The 20,248-nt window shown below is 39.0% G+C and overlaps 1 protein-coding gene across 6 annotated transcripts in view; it reads left to right on the top strand.

Moving 5' to 3' along the window:
* GABPA (GA binding protein transcription factor subunit alpha) overlaps positions 1-20,248 on the top strand; it is a 35,377-nt gene that overhangs the window by 1,426 nt on the left and 13,703 nt on the right. For 4 of the 6 annotated variants that reach the window (XM_043448940.1, XM_043448939.1, XM_043448941.1 and 1 more), the window contains exons 2-5: positions 7,922-8,024; positions 11,729-11,873; positions 16,109-16,193; positions 18,311-18,556. In XM_043448940.1, the coding sequence (XP_043304875.1) occupies positions 7,948-8,024; positions 11,729-11,873; positions 16,109-16,193; positions 18,311-18,556 (553 nt within the window). In that variant the 5' untranslated portion in view covers positions 7,922-7,947. Of the gene's footprint in view, positions 1-6,126; positions 6,379-6,630; positions 6,652-7,921; positions 8,025-11,728; positions 11,874-16,108; positions 16,194-18,310; positions 18,557-20,248 lie in introns of those variants that run through there. The other 2 variants (XM_043448944.1, XM_043448942.1) reach the window with 2 other exon arrangements.

The raw sequence follows: 20,248 nt of genomic DNA, 5'->3' as shown, positions 1-20,248 counted from the left end.
AATGTTCTTAGGTATTGTATTGTCTTAATGTCAAAAGAAACTGGGTCAACTAGTTCGAAACGGGAGGGAATAATAAGTTCTCTCTTTTAGGATTTGATCCAAGCTTTCCAGCCTTACTTATTTTCAGACAAATTCTGATGCGAGGTGGACTTAACGTCAGTTTTACCTGGATTGCGTCTACAGGAGCAATGACATGAGGCGTGAATCGTCTTAAAATAAGAATCTAAATAATGAGCTAGGTGTTTAATGGAGGAGTATGTGGAGGCTGAACAGTCAATTAAAACTGTTGACTTTAATCTCCCTCCAACTTTTATTTATAAAACTTCGCCTAGAGGAAAATTCAAATAATTATACAGTGAAATTGTGCAAGGTACACCTTCACCCCCAGAATCGCCAAGTTTGCCACACTTTCTCCACACTTGCTTTCTCTCCACATGTATACACACAGATGTCTGTGTTTTACTTTTTCTTAGCTATTGACTTTTATCGTTAAAAAACAAAAATGTCTTTTTTCTCAGAATATTTAACAGTATTTTTTTAACGAGAAAAACTCCCAGATTACACTTATATTTATTTATCCTTCATTTACTTATTGTCCTTCACTATGAAAAATCATCCTAAACTCTGTAAACTAATAACGTGCTCCAGTGGAGAATAATCCTCAAATTTATCTGTGGCTTTAAAAGATAGTGGTGAATATAACTGTATTTTAAAGAATACTAGCCTTTCCTGGAATTGTTAGTTAAATATAAATTTGTATTCATTTTGTGAAGTGTTCTGAATGCAGGTTCGATTTAATCCAGGAAAAACCGGTGTCAAGGGACGTTTTCCTATGTGGAAAAGTCTCCAAGTAATGCTGTCTTCTCCATTTTCTTAAGTATTGACATAGAATCCTGGGCAGTTGGCTCCAGGAGAAGAACTAAGACCCACTCAAGCAATGACAGCAAAGATTTGGACAGCTTGCCAAATGTCTCCATTGCTTCTTTATGCTAAATTTAGAGAATTGAGGAAGAAGATCAATTCAGAGACTTAACACAGTGTTTTCCAAAAGTGTATTGGATTCATTCCCCACCCCCCCCACCCTTGGCACCTTTTAGAGACTGATCTCTAACTTTTTTGAAAGATCACGGTATAAATTTCTTTTAACAACTCTGTTTTAGTGCTTCTGTCAAGAGGTGTGCCAAGTATCCCTGTTGATCAAAGCCCTTAGGGCCATTTCTCAGTCTCTGGTAGTTACAGAAAACTGGGTTCATCTTTTTGTGTGTGAGACTAAAGACAACCAAGCCAAAGAGCAGGAGAAGAAAAGATTTATTACTTAGAGCAAGAAGAACACCGGGGGATCTTTCCCAAAGATCCAAGCAGCATAATTGGGAAAAGTCTTAAGCTGAGGATATATGCATATTCATGAAGAAACTTGAAGAGGAGAGTTCAGGATAGGATTGGGGCAGAGGTTGACAGCATCCAAGCTTTAGTTGATTGAAGTCACAAAGGTCAGAAAAGGTCAATATCATCATCCTTTAAGTTATAGTTGATCTAGTGGTTGAGCACTATAGGAGGGTTTAAATTCTGCAGAGCAGCTCAAGAAAGTGCTTCAGGCTAATCTTTACCATTGAAACAGAACCTGGAGTTTTTAATACTGATTTATTATCTTTGCTATTGTTATTCCTTAAGAGCATTATTACTGAGATCTATTCAAGGGTAAGCATTGTGGTTAGGCTTAGATCTCAAAATGGCTTAGGAAAAAAACTGCTTCTATTTGTCAAAAGCCATGCCTGATTCTTCTTTTCTGGGGACCTCCTACCCTGTCTGCTTACAGTGCTTTCTTTTTTGTTTGTTTTGATTGTTTATTTGAATTTTATTGGTCATGCTGCATGACCTGTGGGATGTTAGTTCTCGGACCAGGGATGGAAGCCATGCCCCCTACATTGGAAGCATGGAACTTTAATCACTGGACCATCAGGGAAATTCCTAAAGTTCTTTCTTTTTTTCTGAAGTCCTTAGAAAATTCACTCATTTTAAAAGTTGGTTATGGAAATGGGAGTGGACTTGCTCGTGGACCCTGAAAAATAAAACATAAATGATCCTTTTAAATTTTGTCCTGCTATAGGGACAGGGGAGCCAGGTGGGCTGCCGTCTATGGGGTCGCACAGAGTCAGACACGACTGAAGTGACTTAGCAGCAGCATAAGCCTTAGTCTGTTTCTCACTTTTTTCTGTACAGTTTTTTTTTTTTTTTCAGTTTCCACAAATGTACCATTTTCTTTTTTTTTTAAAGACAGTGACGGTTTTATGAATCAAAACCAGAATTTTCATGTTTCACAATTTTGGTGCTAGAGATCCCCCAATTCCCTGAACTCACTGGGGAAGGTTTCTGAAGGTGTTCTGTACAGTTTTTATGCTTTGTGTGTGTGTGTTCATTATCTCCTTGTTTCTGTTGCTAAAGTTCCATAGTGCCTGCTGCTTTCACATTTTCTTGTATCTGCAGTACTCTCTTATCACGGGTTCCTGTATTGGCTCCAGGTTTCAGCTATCTCCAGGAAAGCTACACTTAACATATTATTATCAACCACTGTGAGAATGTCTCTGGAATGCTTATCTAAGGGCAAGATTGCTGGGTCATAGGTACAATCACTTCATTTGAGCAAGTGCTGCTAGATGTTTCTCCAGAGTAGTCAGTCCTGTCTATCCTCCATCACCAGAGGCAGGATCCCTGTGCTCCTAAGTCCCTACTGCTCTTTTCAGTATTCAGCATTCTGATCTTTGCCGCACACACACAGAATAAGGTGAATAGCTTGAACGTGAGCATCTCCTCACGTCCTTAGCCATTTTGGTTTCCCTTTAGGTGAGTTTCCTTCTTTGCCTACTTTTCTAATTTGTCCTGACTATTGAGGGATTGTTACCAACTTGCAGGAGTTCACTGTGTATTCCAGTTGTTATTTCCTTATCATGTATGGATATTGGAAGTGTCTCTTCCTAGACTATATCTTGTCTGTTGAACATAGATCTTAACTTTTATGTAATGAAATTATCAGTTTTTTTTCCTTATAATATGTTTTTGGAATTTTAAGAAATGAATGCTTTTCTATCCTTAGACCACAAAAAAAATTCCACCACTTTGTTCTATTAGTTTTATAGTTTTACCTTTCACATTTAAGCCGTCTAGATTTCTGAAGTCAATTATGTGGTGTGAGATGGTTCTTATCAGTCTGTTCAGTCACTCAGTTGTGTCCGACTCACTGCGACCTCATGGATTGCAGCACCCCAGGATTCCCTGTCCATCACCAACTCCCGGAGCTTCGTCAAACTAATGTCCATTGAGTTGGTGACGGCATCCAACCATCTTGTCCTCTGTCGTTCCCTTCTCCTCTTGGCTTCAGTCTTTCCCAGCATCAGGGTCTTTTCCAGTGAGTCAGCTCTTTGCATCAGGTGGCCAAAGGATTAGAGCTTCAGCTTCAGCATCAGTCCTTCCAGTGAATATTCAGGACTGATTTTCTTTAGGACTGACTGGTTTGATCACCTTGCAGTCCAAGGGATTCTCAAGAGTCTTCTCCACCAACACAGTTCAAAAGCATCAATTCTTTGGCACTCAGCTTTCTTTATAGTCCAACTCTCACATGACTATTGGAAAAACCATAGCTTTGACTAGATGGACCTTTGTCGGCAAAGTAATGTCTCTGCTTTTTAATATGCTGTCTAGGTTGGTCATAGCTTTTCTTCCAAGGAGCAAGCATCTTTTAACTTCATGACTGCAGTCACAACCTGCAGTGATTTTGGAGCCCAAGAAAATAAAGTTTGTCACTGTTTCCATTATTTCCCCATCTGTTTGATGTGAAGTGATGGACCGGATGCCATAATCTTTGTTTTTTGAATGTTGAGTTTTAAGCCAGCTTTTTCACTCTCTTGTTTAACTTTCATTAAGAGGCTTTTTAGTTCCTCTTCACTTTCTGCCATAAGAGTCGTGTCATCTGCATATCTGAGGTTATTGATATTTCTCCCGGCAATCTTGATTCAGCTTGTGCTTCATCCAGCTCAGCATTTCTCATGATGTACTCTGCATATAAGTTAAATAAGCAGGGTGACAATATACAGCCTTGATGTACTCCTTTCCTTATTTGGAACCAGTCTGTTGTTCCATGTCCAGTTGTAATTTGCTTTTTGACTTTCATACAGATTTCTCGGGGGGCAGATAAGGTGGTCTGGTATTCCAATCTCTTTTAAGAATTTTCCAGTTTGTTGTGATCTACACAGTCAAAGGCTTTGGCATAATCAATAAAGCAGAAGTAGGTGTTTTTCTGGAACTCTCTTGCTTTTTCTATGATCCAGTGGATGTTGGCAATTTGGATCCCTGGATCTTCCCAACCCAGGGATTGAACCCAGTCTCCCGCATTGCAGGCAGATTCTTTACCAGCTGAGCCACAAGGGAAGCCCAAGAATACTGGAGTGGGTAGCCTATCCCTTCTCCAGCGGATCTTCCCAACACAGGAATCGAACCGGAGTCTCCTGCATTGCATGTGGATTCTTTACCAACTGAGGTATCAGGGAAGTCCAAAAATGACAACTATTTGAAATACAGGAGCCCCAAGGATCTGTTCATAAGTGAAAGTTGCTCAGTTGTGTCCAACTCTTTGTTTGCAATCCCATGGACTCTACAGTCCATGGAATTCTCCAGGCCAGAATACTGGAGTGGGTAGCTCTTCCCTTCTCCAGGGGATCTTCCCAACCCAGGGATCAAACCCAAGTCTCCCGCAGTGCAGGTAGATTCTTTACCAGCTGAGCCACCAGGGGAGCCCCTTTGGTTTTTTATAACATTCACTTATTAAACACACTTAAATACAGTGCCTGCAAAAGGAGAGGCACTGTTCAAAGTTCTTTGTGTACATCGTGAACAAACACGCCTTCCCCAGTGAGCTTGCGCTGTTCTACAAGGCTGGTCCCTACTGGGTTACAGCCACCAGTGCTTTGCTTTAGTGCTCGTGTTGAATTCCACAGTTTTAACACATAGTATCAATTAAGAAATGGGCTTTATGAAGAAAGGAAAGACTGACTAGGCTTTGGTCAGCAAGAAAGGAAGACAAAAGCCCTTCATTCTTCTGTCATCCCAAACAAAACCTGCTGGGGCCTGTGCATTCTGCTGGATATGCATGATATGTCTCTGTCCTGGTGGGGAGCCCCATCCTCTCATCATCATTCTTTGAATGTTTCCTGAAACTACAGTAACAAATTACTACAGACTTAGTGGCTTGAAAACACCAATTTATTATCACACGTTCCTGAAGTCAGAAGTCTGAAATGGGTCATTCTGGGATAAAATCAGGTGTTGGCAGAATTGTATTTCTTCTGGAGGCTCTAAGGGAGGATCTGTCTCCTTTATTTTTCCAAGTTTTAGAAGCTGCCTGTCTTCATTGGATTCTGGCTCTTTTTTTTTTTTTTCCCATCTTCAAAGCCAATCACAGCCAGCCAGTCGAGTCCTCACTTTGAATCTCTCTGGATCTCTTTAGATTCTTCCTCTTTTAATGATTCTTGTGATTTCACTGGACTCACCTGGATAACCCAGGATAATCTCTGTATTTTAAGGTCAGCTGATTAGTAAATGTCCCAGGAAGCGCAGTACTGAAGAATCTTGTCTGCCAATGCAGGAGATGCAGAGATGTGGGTTCAATCCCTGGGTCAGAAGATCCCCTGGAGGAAGAAACAGCAACCCACTCCAGTATTCCTTCCTGGGAGATACCAATGGGCAGAGGAGCCTGGCGGGCTACAGTCCATGGGGTCGCAGAGTCGGACATGACTGAGCATGCATGCACTTAGTAAACTTAATTCCCCTTGGCCGTGTGATTTGCCTTAATCACAGGTTCTGGGTGGTTACCATGCCTTGGGGAGTTGAGACCTGGGAAAGCTCCTCCCACTTCCAGAAGCTAAGGGAAGTCCCTAGTCCAGGCAAACCAACCTAAGTTCCTGGAGTTCTTTTTGGACAGTTTTGGTTCTTGCAACCTGACAGCAATCCAGCAGAGAAAGAAAGACAATAAGTACTAGTGTGTTAGAAGGTGAGTGCTGTGGGCAAGAAGGAAGATGCACGAGCTAGGAAGGAGGCCGGTGTGGGTGAGGGGGTCGGAGCAGTGATGGCAGGAGGGTGAGGAGCCCTGTGAAGGGGCCTGGGACTCTTCCCAGGACTGCTGTCAGCCCGAGCAGTGCTGTGATGTAACTTCATTTGTGAAAATGATCACGCCGGCTGTTGTATCCATTGAGAACAGACTGTAAGGGAGCGCGGGCACCGACACGGGGGGAAACCTGCCATAAAGAGGCTGCTGCAGTGTTCCGGGTGAGGCGTGCTGTGGCTCTTGTGCTGGTGTCTGCAGAATAGAGCCCGTCTCGGAGCAAACTGGTAAAGCGTGTGCTTGCGGTGGTGGACCTCTAGTGTGACAGTGTGGAGCCCCAAGCAGCCTAGTCTCACTAACCTGAATAGTTTTCATGTAAGGGTGGGCTCAAAATAAGGTTATGTGCAAAGCATTTGAATGTGGTACCTGATACTCAGTAAATAATGGTTATCATTAAGAGGAATGAATATTTAGCATTTCTTCATTTTGTCAGATCTTCAAAGTGGAAGCATGAACTCCTTTGCAGATTTTAAAGTACCAAATTTCGAGGTCCATTCCTTGTAAGTCAAAGAGTCAAAGGCACATAAAAGTGCTTTTTTATATCTAATAGTAAACTTAGAAAAGTGTACTCTGAACTGAGGGTGTATGTGGAATCCAAAGACATGCTTTATTCCTTTAAGAATTCGCCTACCAATGAAGGAGACACAGCTTCAATCCCTGGATGGGGAAGATCCCCTGGAGTAGGAAATGGCAACCCACTCCAGTATTTTTGCCTGGAAAATTCCATGGACAGAGGAGCCTGGCAGGCCACAGTCCACAGGGTCTCTAATAGTCAGACACAACTGACTGAGCACGCATGCAAAGTGAGGTTGTAACAACCTGTAACTTACAGCATTAACACCTTGGAAATGGACATAAAGGATTGCCAACATATGCAGCTATTTTATGCATTACTTAGCATTTTTCAAACTATAACGTTTCAGTATTGGTAGTGCACATGGTACAAAACGGCACATGATGCATCAGTGGTACAAAGATCAGTGGGAGTTTAATGTAGGGAGTAAGAATTTTACATTCGAGAATTAAAGAATGCAATAGTTTGATTTAAAGGTATAAAACCACATCTGAAAATAATCATAAAGAATTCTAGTGTGTAATCAGGGCAGTTATTCACACATCTATGATTTTGTTACTTTATTTTGCCTTTTGAGAATATTGTACTGGCATGTATAAGGTATGTAGTTTGTAACATAAATCATAGCTTGGGTTAATTTTTAATTTGGCTTTCTCTGTCAATAGTGGTTTACTGTAAACTCTGCTATTAAAGTACAGCTTTTTAGCTGGACAGTTGTAAACTTTTAAGCTCCATGTTGATCCCCCTCACCCCCGCCATGCTGTGTGGCATGTGATTATCTTAGTTCCCTCACCAGGGATCAAACTTATGCCCCCTGCGGTGGAAGCGCAGAGTCCTAACCACGGGGAATTCCCAAGTGGATTTTTAAGGTGCAGGTTTAAATCTGTTATTAAGACCCAACTGCTGTAGTACAGTCGGCATGCCTTTCATTTGATTTTGAAGTAATTAATTTGTTGACTGAGACTAGGGTCAAAAACATCCCAGTAAATCCAAGGGAGTGATACTGATGTCATGTCAGACTGGTAAACACCATTTAAACAAAAACTGGTTTATGAATATTGCTTGTGGATTTTCTATGTGAAGATTGCTTCCTCCTCTTCTGCTTACCATCGGGTTTTATTTGAATTGGGTCTTCACTTCTTGTGTAATGTGTCTGCTTATGCATTTCAGAATGTCTTAAAGTTTAACTCTTGCAGGGCTGAGCTTGTGAAACCCTCCAGCCATGACGAAAAGAGAAGCGGAGGAGCTGATAGAGATCGAGATTGACGGCACGGAGAAGCCGGAGTGCACCGAGGAGAGGTGGGTGGTTTTTAATTCGCTGCTTTTTATGTTACCAGCAGGCCTAGGTAAAAATAGGAATCTCGCCAAGTTCTTTGGGGACCTCCCCCACCCCAACTGACCTCAGCATTTTGAGGGATAATGTATTGCCTTTTTCCTCTGACTTAATGGCTTTGTACCTGGGAGGAAAAGATAGTTTTAAACTAAAGATGGTAGTAAGCATAGCTAATAATGGTCAAGCCATTGATTGTGGTGGTTTCTACCCTTCAGGCACTGTTGGATTCTTTTTCCTTGTGTCAGTGCTGATTCCTTTTATTTCAGTAAGAGTTTAAGTCACAGCCTGAACTAGTTCAGCAAATAGTGACTATCAGGAGTACATCAATAAATGAGACTCTAATCTGCCGTGGTAGAGACTGCCTTATAATTGAAGAAACACACAAGCTGTATGAGCCATCATCAGTCAGTCACTCATTGTGTCCAGTTCTTTGCAACTTCATGGACTGCAGCACGCCAGACCTCCCTGTCCATCACCAGCTCCCAGAGCTTGCTCAGACTCATGTCCATCGAGTCAGTGATGCCACCCAACCATCGCGTCCTCTGTTGTCCCCTTCTCCTCCCATCTTCACTCTTTGCCAGCATCAGGGTCTTTGAGTGAGTCAGCTCTTCCCATGAGGTGGCCAAAGTATTGGAGCTTCAGCTTCAGCATCAGTCCTTCCAATGAATATTCAGGACTGATTTCCTTTAGGATTAACTGGTTTGCTCTCCTTGCAGTCCTTGAACTGCAAGACTCTGAAGAGTCTTCACCAGCACTACAGTTCAAAACCATCATTTCTTCAGCGCTCAGCTTTCACATGCATACCTGACTACTGGAAAAACCGTAGCTTTGACTAAACGAGCCTTTGTCGGCAAAGTAATGTCTCTGTTTTTTAATATGCTGTCTAGGTTGGTCATGAGTCATCACTGTACTAAGCATATAGAGAAGTGAAAGGTGTTAGTTTTTGGAATAGTAATAGAATACTGCTTACTTCATTAAGGAAGGCGGGCAGTGATAATGAGTTCAGGATCCAAGGAGAGGATGTGAGTGAAAAGAGGGATTTGGGAGTCAAGAAGGACAAGGAAGGTAATGACTAATGGTCCTAGTTTACTCTGGAAAGCAGGAGCTGAGATAATGTACAGAAAGTAAGAGGGGCTGAAGAGTGGTAGAAAACTTCGAACAGAGGTTTAGAAGAACTCCAGTGGGAATGGACAGATTACTAAGGTTGAGTAGCTTGCTGAATGTTGAGCGTGCAGCTGAGATGAAAGACCTGAAATTGTTTAAAAATTGTATTTTACTGTGGTAAGAACATTTAACACAGTATGTACCCACAGTAAATTTTTAAGTGTAGTGTACAATATTGTCAGCTGTAGGCACAATGTTGTGCAATAGATCTTTTGCAACTTTTTTGTCTTGCGTAATTGAGATTGTGTGCCAGTTAATTAGCAGCTCTTCTGCCCTGAGGCCATGATTACTCATGAAGCCGTGGTTACTCAGGCCACCTCATCTGCTCAGGCGAGATGTTTTGCTCTAGCTCAAAATACAAACTTTGTTTTAGTGTCCCCCGCCCTGTCCTCTCCCACCATGCCTTGGCATGGAAACATTTTCCTGGCCACAAAGGTCTAAAATACCTTGGCATGACTGCACAGGAGACATTAAGTTTTGAATGGAGCTTTTCCGTATGTTTGATTATGCTATTTTCTCCAGCAGAAGCAATAGGCTACTTGCCTCTCTTATTTTCATATATATACATATGTATGTGTGTATATACGTATATACATACACTTATTTATTTAGCACATTACTCCAAAACTTTGCAGCTTAAAACACCCAACAGTTACTCTTGCACAGAGTTTCTGAGTCAGGAGCCTCTCATGCAGTCAGTTGGCTGCTTGGTTCTGGCTCAGAGACTCTCAAGAGCTTGCAGTTAGGCTGTTTGTCTGGGCTACAGTCCTCTGAAGAGTTGGCTGAGGTTAGCATATCTGTTTCTAAAATCACTCATAAGACTGGTGACAGGACCACTCACTTCCTCAGCACGTGGGCTTCATGTGGGGCTGCTCACCACACGGCGGCTGGCTTTCCCTAGAGCACATGGTCCGAGGGAGCATTCGCCACGGCGTCTCTTTAAACAAGCTAATCTTAGAGGCAGTACTTGAATCACTCTGCCTTAGTCGTTTGGTCACATAGTCCAGCCTTGGGACAGTTTGGGAGGGAACTGTAAAAAGCTGTAAATATTAGAAGGTGAGGATCATTTGAGCTGTCTTGAAGCCTGACATGAATATATTTATGTTTTTGTACACACATATGTATAAATGATCCACAGAGTGTAAAGTTTTTACTGTCTGACTTGGTAGAGAGAACCTTCGTTGATGTCTCAAGTAAGAGGTTGGTAGTTACTGCGATTTAGTTACTGTTGACCTGGGGAGTAGCTATGTGAAGCCGGCGGTTACAGCTGTCTAGTTGGAGCAGAGTGCTATGCAGGAATGTAGGTCCCGTGACGTGAGATCATCTACATTTTCTCAAGGGAAATTGGTAATCAGATTTTTTTATATGGATCTCCCAAGGTTTAAATGATGGCAACAGAATATTTTAAAATGTTTTAAATGTTGAGCTTATGTAAAATGGGTCCTTAAAAATCTGTGTTAAAGTGACATCTGACTCTTGTAAAGAGTATTGTTACAAAAAAAAGAAACATATAGCCCACTCTGCTATAGCTGAAGAACTTGTAAAAATATTTACATAGCCAAAAGACCCAATTAATTTGCCTTAACAAATAGTAATAATAATAAAATGTTTATTATTTTAAAATAAATTTTTTTTCAGTCATGAGTGGTCTCTTTTAAGTACACACTGTTTTTGACTACTGTGAGATTTAAACCATATTTAAATTAAGCATATGAAACTTGATTGAATTGTAGATTTACCAATTCAGCAAATACTTATTGGTGTCTACTTTCCATTTGGCCTCAAGTAAGGATTCACAAAAGATATGTGGAATTACCAAAGATTTTACTCTTACAGAACTTATGGGTTTTTTTAGAACTTAGAATATGAAATAAAAATGCAAAAGAGCACGTGGAGAGTTTTAAAGGAAGAATATAATTTTTTAAGGTGAATCTAGACTGATGATAACCAGTAGTTTTCAGATTAGATTAGATGGAAAATATTTTATATAACCTGTATTTTCATGTCTTATAACTTGTATTATTGTATTGATTTGGGGAAGTAGAGACAGCATACAAGTTTTGAAGAGACTTTTTATATTCCTTTCTGAAGGAATTCCTTTTTTATATTTCCTTCCTAAAATTCTTCAAAATAACTTGGAAATATAAATGCAGACATTTCCCCTTAAATATTGTAGTGTAAGCAATACTAGTATGCATATACACACACGTCCATATATGTGCGTGTGTGTGTCTGTGTGTGTGATGCAGTATATTTGCAAAGGTGCCTTAAATTTCAAGCTTGCATTTCTTTGTGTAATGTGATTTGTTATTAAGTTTGGCAACACTGGTTGATGATGAGCCTACCACTATGAAAGGTGTCTGTGCAGAAATGAGTTTCAACCAGAAATGTGTTTTGGAATTGAATTTTGTTTTGAACATATTGTTGGGTTAATATCCAGGGTAAGAAGGTAATTGTTCACCACTACATTCTTTAACATTGGGTCCTCTGACATTATATTCTTCAGCATTGTAGAGCAGACCTACACTCCAGCTGAATGTGTAAGTCAGGCCATAGACATCAATGAGCCAATAGGCAATTTAAAGAAACTACTAGAACCAAGACTGCAGTGTTCTCTGGATGCTCACGAAATTTGCCTGCAGGATATCCAGGTATTATGTTTTTTCTTTTTTGAGATTTGTATTTCAGCATTTATGTCTGCATTAGAAATGGCTTTGTTGTTATTGTTGGCCTTTTCTAACTATAGCCTTTATCACCCCTTTATCTCCATTTGACCTATATTTTTATAAAATGTAAGCATTTAGAAATAGAGTTCTTTCAGAAATACTTGTTCCACTTAGAATTATTTTTAAAAGATTAATAAGTCAAACTTTGCTTTTTCACCTGGACAAATGCAAAATGAGAAGTTTAAATCCAGTTTAATCAGAGCTTAAACGTAGTGAGAAGCACATTGACCTTGAAAGTTGAAGAACTGTGCCCTCACGTCCTGTTTCTAACTAACTTTTAACTTGTTTCTACATCAGTTTCCTCCTCTTTTAGATTTTTGACCAAATGATTTTATATTCACTTCCATCTTTGTTTGCTCCAGCAGTAAATTTTGGATAAAAATTTAAATACCACTATATGTATATTTCTTGGAGATTGTTGCAATAGGAGTTTACCTGTGGTAATATAATAATAACATATTGTGTTTGCAGCATATTTATAGTCATGTTTTATGGTATTCTTTCAAGAAAGGGAGTATTTTTATGTATAAAAAGTAGTTGCCTATATAGGGTTGCTCAAATAGTTTCTTCGGACCTTTCTTGAACATATGAATAAGTACTAGGGATTTATTCTGGTTTTTTAATGCTGTCTTAGGTATATCATGTCATCTTTTCGAATGTTTGGTTTGGTTTATTCTTCACTCCTCCCCCCTCTGCCTTGTAATGTAGCTATTCCACAAATAAGAACTTCTGCCTCAGTTTCTTAAAAATTCGAATCATGTCTCCTCTATTTTTAAATAAGATACTAATGTAGAATAAGTTGAAATGTTTTAATTAAATTTGTGAATTTTAGTTGCCATCTAACTATACTTTTTTTCCTGGTAAGTCTAATGAATATTAGGAGAGGAGGGAAGTTGCTCTTATAAAGAGAATATATGTGAGTCTAATAATACTGTGATTTAAGGTTTTTCTTCTCTCAGCTATGAATTAACATAATTCATAACATAATTCATAGGGGTGAATTAACATAATCTTTTTGGAAGGTAACTTAGTATTTAGTGTCTTAATGTTGAATGTGAAATATTTAGCAGCTTTCCTCAAGGAATTTTCTTAAGTGCTCCCTCAGTGAGCAAAGGCATACATTGCATAGTTGTGCAGAAACTAAAAATGTCTCAAATGATCCAAAAATAGGAAATCAGATAAATAAAGTCTGTTGATTAGAATTCAAGGTAGCCATTAAAAATAACTGAACCAGGGCTTCTCTGGTGGTCCAGTGGTTAAGACTGCACACTTCCACTGTAGGGGACGAGGGTTTGATCCCTGGTCAGGGAAGTTCTGCATGCTGTGAGGTGCAGCCAAAAAATAAATTGGTCAACTAGAGTTATATGGGCAGTTTAGATTGAATGAAAAAATATTTGCAAGACATTTGTAAATTATCTCATTCTTCACAGCAGTCTTTGAAGTTGGCATATTTTAAATCATAATCTGCAGATGTAGCAACTGAGATTTAAAAGAAATTAATTTGCCCAGTGTATTGGGGTGCATTGGAATTTGAACTGAGGCCTATGTAACTATAGAACTCTCTTCACTTGTTCGAGGCTGACTTTTTAGGAAAGTTTTCCTTGCATAATTCAGTGTCACTGGACTTACCTTGTTTTTTCTTATGTGTAAAATTAAGGGGAATTTGGACTCAATGTCTTAGTTGTCTTTTAGCTCTGACATTTGTTGCTGCTCTTATAATATCTGACCTAACTAAAATGAAAGTATCACCTGCAAAGTAGCCAACCTATCATAGGATCTCAATAAATATTGGTTGAAGGGATCAAACCTGGGCCATAGCAGTGACAGAGCTAAATCCTAACCACTAGGCCTCCAGGGAATTATGCTGGAGAAGATTCTTGAGAATCCCTTGGAATGCAAGAAAATCAAACCAGTCAATCCTAAAGGAAACCAACCCTGAATATTCATTGGAAGGACTGACACTGAAGCTAAAAGTCTTAATACTTTGGCCACCTGATTCATTGGAAATACCTTGATGCTGGGAAAGATTGAAGGCAGGAGAAGAAGAGGGTGACAGAGGATGATGGTTGGATGGCATCATCAGCTCAATGGACATGAGTTTGAGCAAACTCTGGGAGATCGTCAGGGACCAGGAAGCCCGGTGTTCTGCAATCCACGGGGTAACAAAGAGTCGGACAGGGCTGAGCGCCTGAATAACAGTGCACCAGGCCTTGCCTCCCATGTCTTCAGCCTGCCTTTTGTCTGGAAAAAACTTTAGCCAAAGAATAAGTTTAATCAGAGAAGGAGAAAATGCAGAAACAAAGGAAAATAAAAATAATAACGAAACAAAAATAATTTAGTCATTAAGCAAAGTCAGGGACCTTTAGTTCTTTCTCAAGGGCTGTCATATCCTGTGAGCTGTCTTATAGATACTAAAACCGCCCCCAGGTGGAAGAAGTTTAACTGTATGATGACCAGACTGATGGCCAGACTGTAGCCATAACATAAGATGCCACAATTCCAAGAATTGACCTTAAGAAAGTGGGAACAGACTGACCTGGAACTAAGATTAACTGTACTTAAAATAACCAAGATGACACTGGTCACACCACCAATGACCAATTTCAAGATGACTGTCAGAGCTGACTATACTGTTTGTGCATGTAGCCCTCCTTCCATCTGTAAGTGCTCTTGCCCACTGATTGTCAGTGGAGGGGAGTCGGCCTTTGGATAGGACTCTGCTCCCCGCCAATTGCCAGCATCCCAAATAAAGCAAACTTTCCTTACCACCAATAAATAAATGAATATTGGTTGAATAAATGGGAATATGCATAATTTATAGTATTGTAGAATTCAGAACTAGCTTTGAATCTAGGGCATTTTTCATTTCTTCCTGTCTCCCTTCCTCTCTTCAAAAAGAATATGAGGATAGCAGCTTCTGTTTTCCATGTCATTTAAAACAAATATATAGTTGGAGTCAGAAGGCTTGCCACTTGTGTAATACAAATACGAATGCTTTTATATTTTCAGGTGAGTGCTGACTTCAAAGCTGATGAACAGCACTTGCGTTGCGCTTCTCTGAGGAATGTGACCCAAGATCAGATACCGTGCTTGAGTTCTGTCCTTGAGCCAGCTCTTACTGAATGAGCCAGCGTGCTCAGTACCTGAGGACCCTGTTTCAGAGCTGCACAGGCTTTAGCTTCTAGCAGATAATGCCATTACCAATGTCTACTAGAGAGGGCAGAGATCTCAGTGTTAGGAGAATTTTTAGCAAAATGCCATACGGAGTCTGTTGTATCGAGGAGTGAAGCTGCCCCGTTTGACCTGTCTGTCTGCAGGGTTACACAGTTTGCCTTGTCTCTGTTTAAGTTAGATGCAGTCACTTAAGATTTTAGACTTTATGTGTATGGCATTTCTCATTTTAGAAAATATGTTTGTACCATGATTCCCATATTGGCTGAATTCTAGGAATAAGAGTGGGAGGACTTTGTATCTCCCGCTGTATGTATACACAGAAATATACCTTATTCAAAATAATTTGACAGAAACATGTTTTTAAACTTGATAAAATGTCCAGAAGTCAGAAGTTCTTTTTGCCATTTGCGTGAAATGCACTCAAAAGCACTGATACTGAAAGATACCGAAAGAATATAGAACTATGACTAAAGATATTCATAGCTTGGTCAGATAGTATGATTATAAGTCCTTTAACTTTGTTAACTTCATGATCAGAAATTAAATTAACCCTGATCTTACATGTGTATCCTTGGTTATGAAGAGATTTGGCAAGAAGTATATAAATAAATTTGTATAAATTGTCCCCGCTAATAAAAAACCCTTGCTTATTCATGGCAGATAACTTGCATTATCTTCTACCAGAAATACTTTTGCAGAAATAATAGTTGCCTTTTGGCATTATTTAAAATTCTAAACTAGACTCCAGAGCTAGAGAAAACCACTATTTAAAACAAGTCCTGTCTGTGTTGTCCTTAATTGCTGCCACAGTGGTGAAATCCTTCTCAGTTTTGGCAGAGAATTAAATGATATGACAACTTGAATAATTAAATGTGTTCTTGTAATTTAATTAGTATACCTCAGTAATAAGTCCTGTTTGGCACATCCACTTATATTAAACCAGATGACTGAGCTAAAGTAATCTTAATCCTTTTACCCATGTTTAGCTGGATCCTGAGCGAAGTTTATTTGACCAAGGAGTAAAGACAGATGGAACTGTACAGCTTAGTGTACAGGTAATTTCCTACCAAGGTAAGTTAATTTTAGTGTTGTCATTTAAAAATTTAACTCATGTTTTTCTAATAGTTTTATAAGTTTTAGATGATTGTCTAAGTTAGTTAATGTGATGTTATAGTTAAATGTTTGTGCTTTTGATTTCATTGTTTTGTCTGTCAGGACGAAGCAAATTGTCTAACACATTCTGCCTACTTTAATCAGGAAAGGATATATTATAGGATAGTAAATAACAGAATCCCAGGGAGGGCTGGAAGAACATGTGCTAGTTGACTTTCTAAAAATGCCTCAGCCACACTGCAGAACTGAATTCCCAGGGAAGCTGCTGCTCTGCTGGGATCTGGAAAATGCCAGATCTGAAAGCCATCACTAATAGCGTTGACTTGGAACTCTGCTCCCTTTTCAGTGATCTGCATTAGCCAACAGATGGATTGCTTGTCCCCTCTTAACTCATTTCCAAGTAGGACGCTCCTGCCAGTAATTCTGGAATCTAAGTCATGTCTGTGTTCCTGCAAAGAAACCTAGTCTCTGCAGTGTAGCACACAGAGAGGAGTTTGCACAGGCTGTGTGGGGTGACCCAGCCAGCCGCATCCACCACAGGAGTTTACTGATCTTTGCAAATACACAAGTCAGAAAATTCGGAAACCATGTTTGGTAGATCGAATTTTAGTTTTTTAAATGGGCTTGTTGGGATTTCTAACCAGAGTTTTAGACTAATTTTAATCTCTGAACATTTTGTTGTTGGTCAGCCGCTTAGTCATGTTTGACTCTCTGCAGCCCCGTGGACTGCAGCATGCCAGGCTCCTCTGTCCTCCACTGTCTCCTGGAGTTTGCTCAGATTCATGTCCATTGAGTTAGTGATGCTGTGTGACCATCGCATCCTCTGCTGCCCCCTTCTCTTTTTGCCTTCTGTCTTTCCCAGTATCAGTCTTTTCCAGTGAATCAGGTGGAACACATTCTATTGCTTACAATTATGTTTCAGAAATCAAAGTTTTTTCCACATTATGAAAGTGGTAATTACCTACTTACGATCCTTAATTTCCCCAGAATTTTCCTATTGTTGGAAACAGGAAAGAAAAATCAGTCTTTGCAAGTGTGTTTAAGAAGAGTTGACTTGATGAAATTTGATGGGGGATTAGCAAATAATTTTTAGGAAAATTTTTTTTTTCAAAAATTGTGATTTTTTTTCTCATGAACATTTGAAAAAGCGACTTCTGTTTACACCACCTAATGAGTGAAAGCAGTATATTTTTCTGTAATACAGCTTTTGAGATTGAACTTCACAATAATGAAATTTTTATTTTTTCTTTCAAGTACACTTTGATTAAATTTTGATGTAGATTGTAACTAAATCAGTGAGCAAACGGTAGCCATTAAGTTGTATGATAGCTTCTTAGAACTGTCATTTTACCATAAGTAACTATGATTATTTCATAAAGGGCTAGTTTTAAAATATGTACTTTGTCTTCTAAAAAGACAAGGAGTCAGTAAATAATTTTAATTAGCTTAGAAAGACTTTTTAAACTTCTAAAGATGAGTAGCTACTCATTTATACTCTCCCTAGTGTAGTTTTAATTTCCTTTTACATGTTGGTTCTTTTTCTCTGTCTGTAGGTAAGGTGTGTGTGTCTGTATGCGTGGTAGTGGTGGTCTTAAATTATTTTAGATTTATGGAAAAGTTGCAAGTGTAGTAAAAGAATTCCTGGATATCCTTCACCCAGATTCCCCAAATGTTAACTTTTATTATCACATTGCTTTATTCTGTCTCTTCCTCATCCCCACATTATTTTTTTGACTTGGTTAAGAGTAAGATGCAGACATAATTTTTTTTCTGTCTCTAAATACATTAGTGTGTGTGTTTTCCAAAACAAAGAATTCTTTTGCATGACCACGGTTATCAAAATCAGGAAATTAATACTGATGCAATACTGTCCTATGATCTACCAAACTTCTGTTGAATTGTTGTTTTTGTTATTTAGTAGAAATCTGTTCAAGTTCTCTAGACATAATGCTAAAAATATTTAACATGGAGTTCTGCTCTACTATTTGAGAACATATAAACTAAACTAAATTTTGCTGTGTTACTTTTGTGTTTTTGCTTAGATATACTTTTTTTTTTCTTTAATCATTGTTAAGGAATTGAACCAAAGCTAAATATCCTGGAAATTGTTAAACCTGCGGAAACGGTTGAAGTAGTTATTGATCCAGATGCTCACCATGCGGAAGCAGAAGCACATCTTGTTGAGGAAGCTCAAGTGATAACTCTCGATGGGACAAAACACATTACAACCATTTCAGATGAAACGTCAGAACAAGTGACCAGATGGGCGGCTGCGCTGGAAGGTTACAGGAAAGAGCAAGAGCGTCTTGGGATACCCTATGGTAATAAAATACATAATGATTATGTTAGGTAGAATAATATTTAGGCTTGACATAGAAGACAGTATGGTGAATAAGTTATACATTTTAAATATAGAACTTTTAGGAAATAGATTTTCTGTGTATTTTTTTTTGGACTGTTAATACATGATGGTGCTGGGAATACAATGATAAACATTTTTTTTTAAAATCCTGCCCTTATGGCATTCATAATTTAGTTAAAGAGAGAAACAATAAATGAAAAGAAGTAGTTTCCATAAAGGTGACATGTTTTTAAGTTGTCAATAACTAGTATAGAAGAAACATACTACTAGAATCTCAAAGGGATCATAGTGATCTGGGGGAATATTGGGAAAGAGTTTATTGTAGACAAGGAAACTTCTGGACATTCCAGACAGGGAGTATTTCTGCAAAGCTGAGAGGTGGGAGTGTGCTGAGTAGTGAGAAGATACAGTAGGTGAGGAATTATTCTGTAGCATTATAGAATTGATTTTGATTGATGCAGGTGACAATTGAAAATGGATGTGGCAGTGGGGTGTTACGTAAGTTGGAGCGGGTAGTTTCCATGTGTCTAGGTGATAACATTTAGGTTAGCCTAGACCAGGTGATTTCTATGGGAGCAGAAAGAAGGAGAGGAATCAAAATAGTGATAGGACTGATCAGCTGGTTGATGGATTGCATGAGGATAGAGAGGGGAGAGTCAAATATTTATCTAACTTCTCAAGCTTGGGTGACTAGGCAATAATAATATTGATAAGAATTGATTACATCTTCATATTTCCCGAGCTAGGCACCATGGTAAATGCTGGGCTTTCAGTGGTGCATAGGAAAGGCAGTCCATGCCTTCTAAACCTTTGTGGGGAAGGTAGGAAAGTCTGGTATTGGAAAGATTTTTCAAGGGAAAGTGTTGATAGTGCTTGATTTTCAAGAGTACGTATTCAATTGAGGGTCACCAGAAAGTAGTTTCATGGGCACAAGGTTTGGACTGGAGATAAAGATGTTATCTGGGACAAAGTCACCTTGAGTTTGTATTAAAATCATAAAAGTAGGTGTCATCTCTGGTGGAGAGAGAGAAAAGGAAGGATAACACAATGCTGAACCTTGTCAACATTTAGGGTTGAGTAACAGGAAGTTGGAGAGACATGAAATAGCTTACCAGATAGAAGAAAAATAAGAACTGTACATACATAGTGCCACTGAAATTGAGAAGGAGTTTTAGATAGTCACAAATCTTGATGCTACTGAGAAAGTCAAAGAATGCTGGCTGAGTAGTATCTACTAAATTTGGTCATCAGGGGCTCATTGGTGGATTTCAATACAAAACAACCATTGGAGATACAAAACTGAATTATAAGAAGTAAACATTGGATGGGGAATAAGTGTAAATCTATGGCTGATTCATATCAATGTATGACAAAACCCACTGAAATGTTGTGAAGTAATTAGCCTCCAACTAATAAAAAAATTAAAAAAAAAAAAAAAGAAGTAAACATTGCAGAAATGGAAAAAACTGAATATTAACTTGGAGAGGGGGCATTTCCCCATGTATTTTATTCTTCCATTTGGCTCACTGGAGAGCAGTTGTGCATTTTGCTTTTTCTTAATAAAATTCTAAACTAACTGATGTAGAAACAAGTGAACCCATCAAACTTTAGATGAAGGAGTCAGAAAGGAGCGAAGAAGAAAATGGAGTGT

The sequence above is a fragment of the Cervus canadensis genome, chromosome 27 (genome assembly GCF_019320065.1).
Source record: "Cervus canadensis isolate Bull #8, Minnesota chromosome 27, ASM1932006v1, whole genome shotgun sequence".
Lineage (NCBI taxonomy): Eukaryota > Metazoa > Chordata > Mammalia > Artiodactyla > Cervidae > Cervus > Cervus canadensis.
The sequence above is the reverse complement of the archived record's forward strand: the minus strand, read 5'-3'. Positions and strand labels throughout refer to the sequence as shown.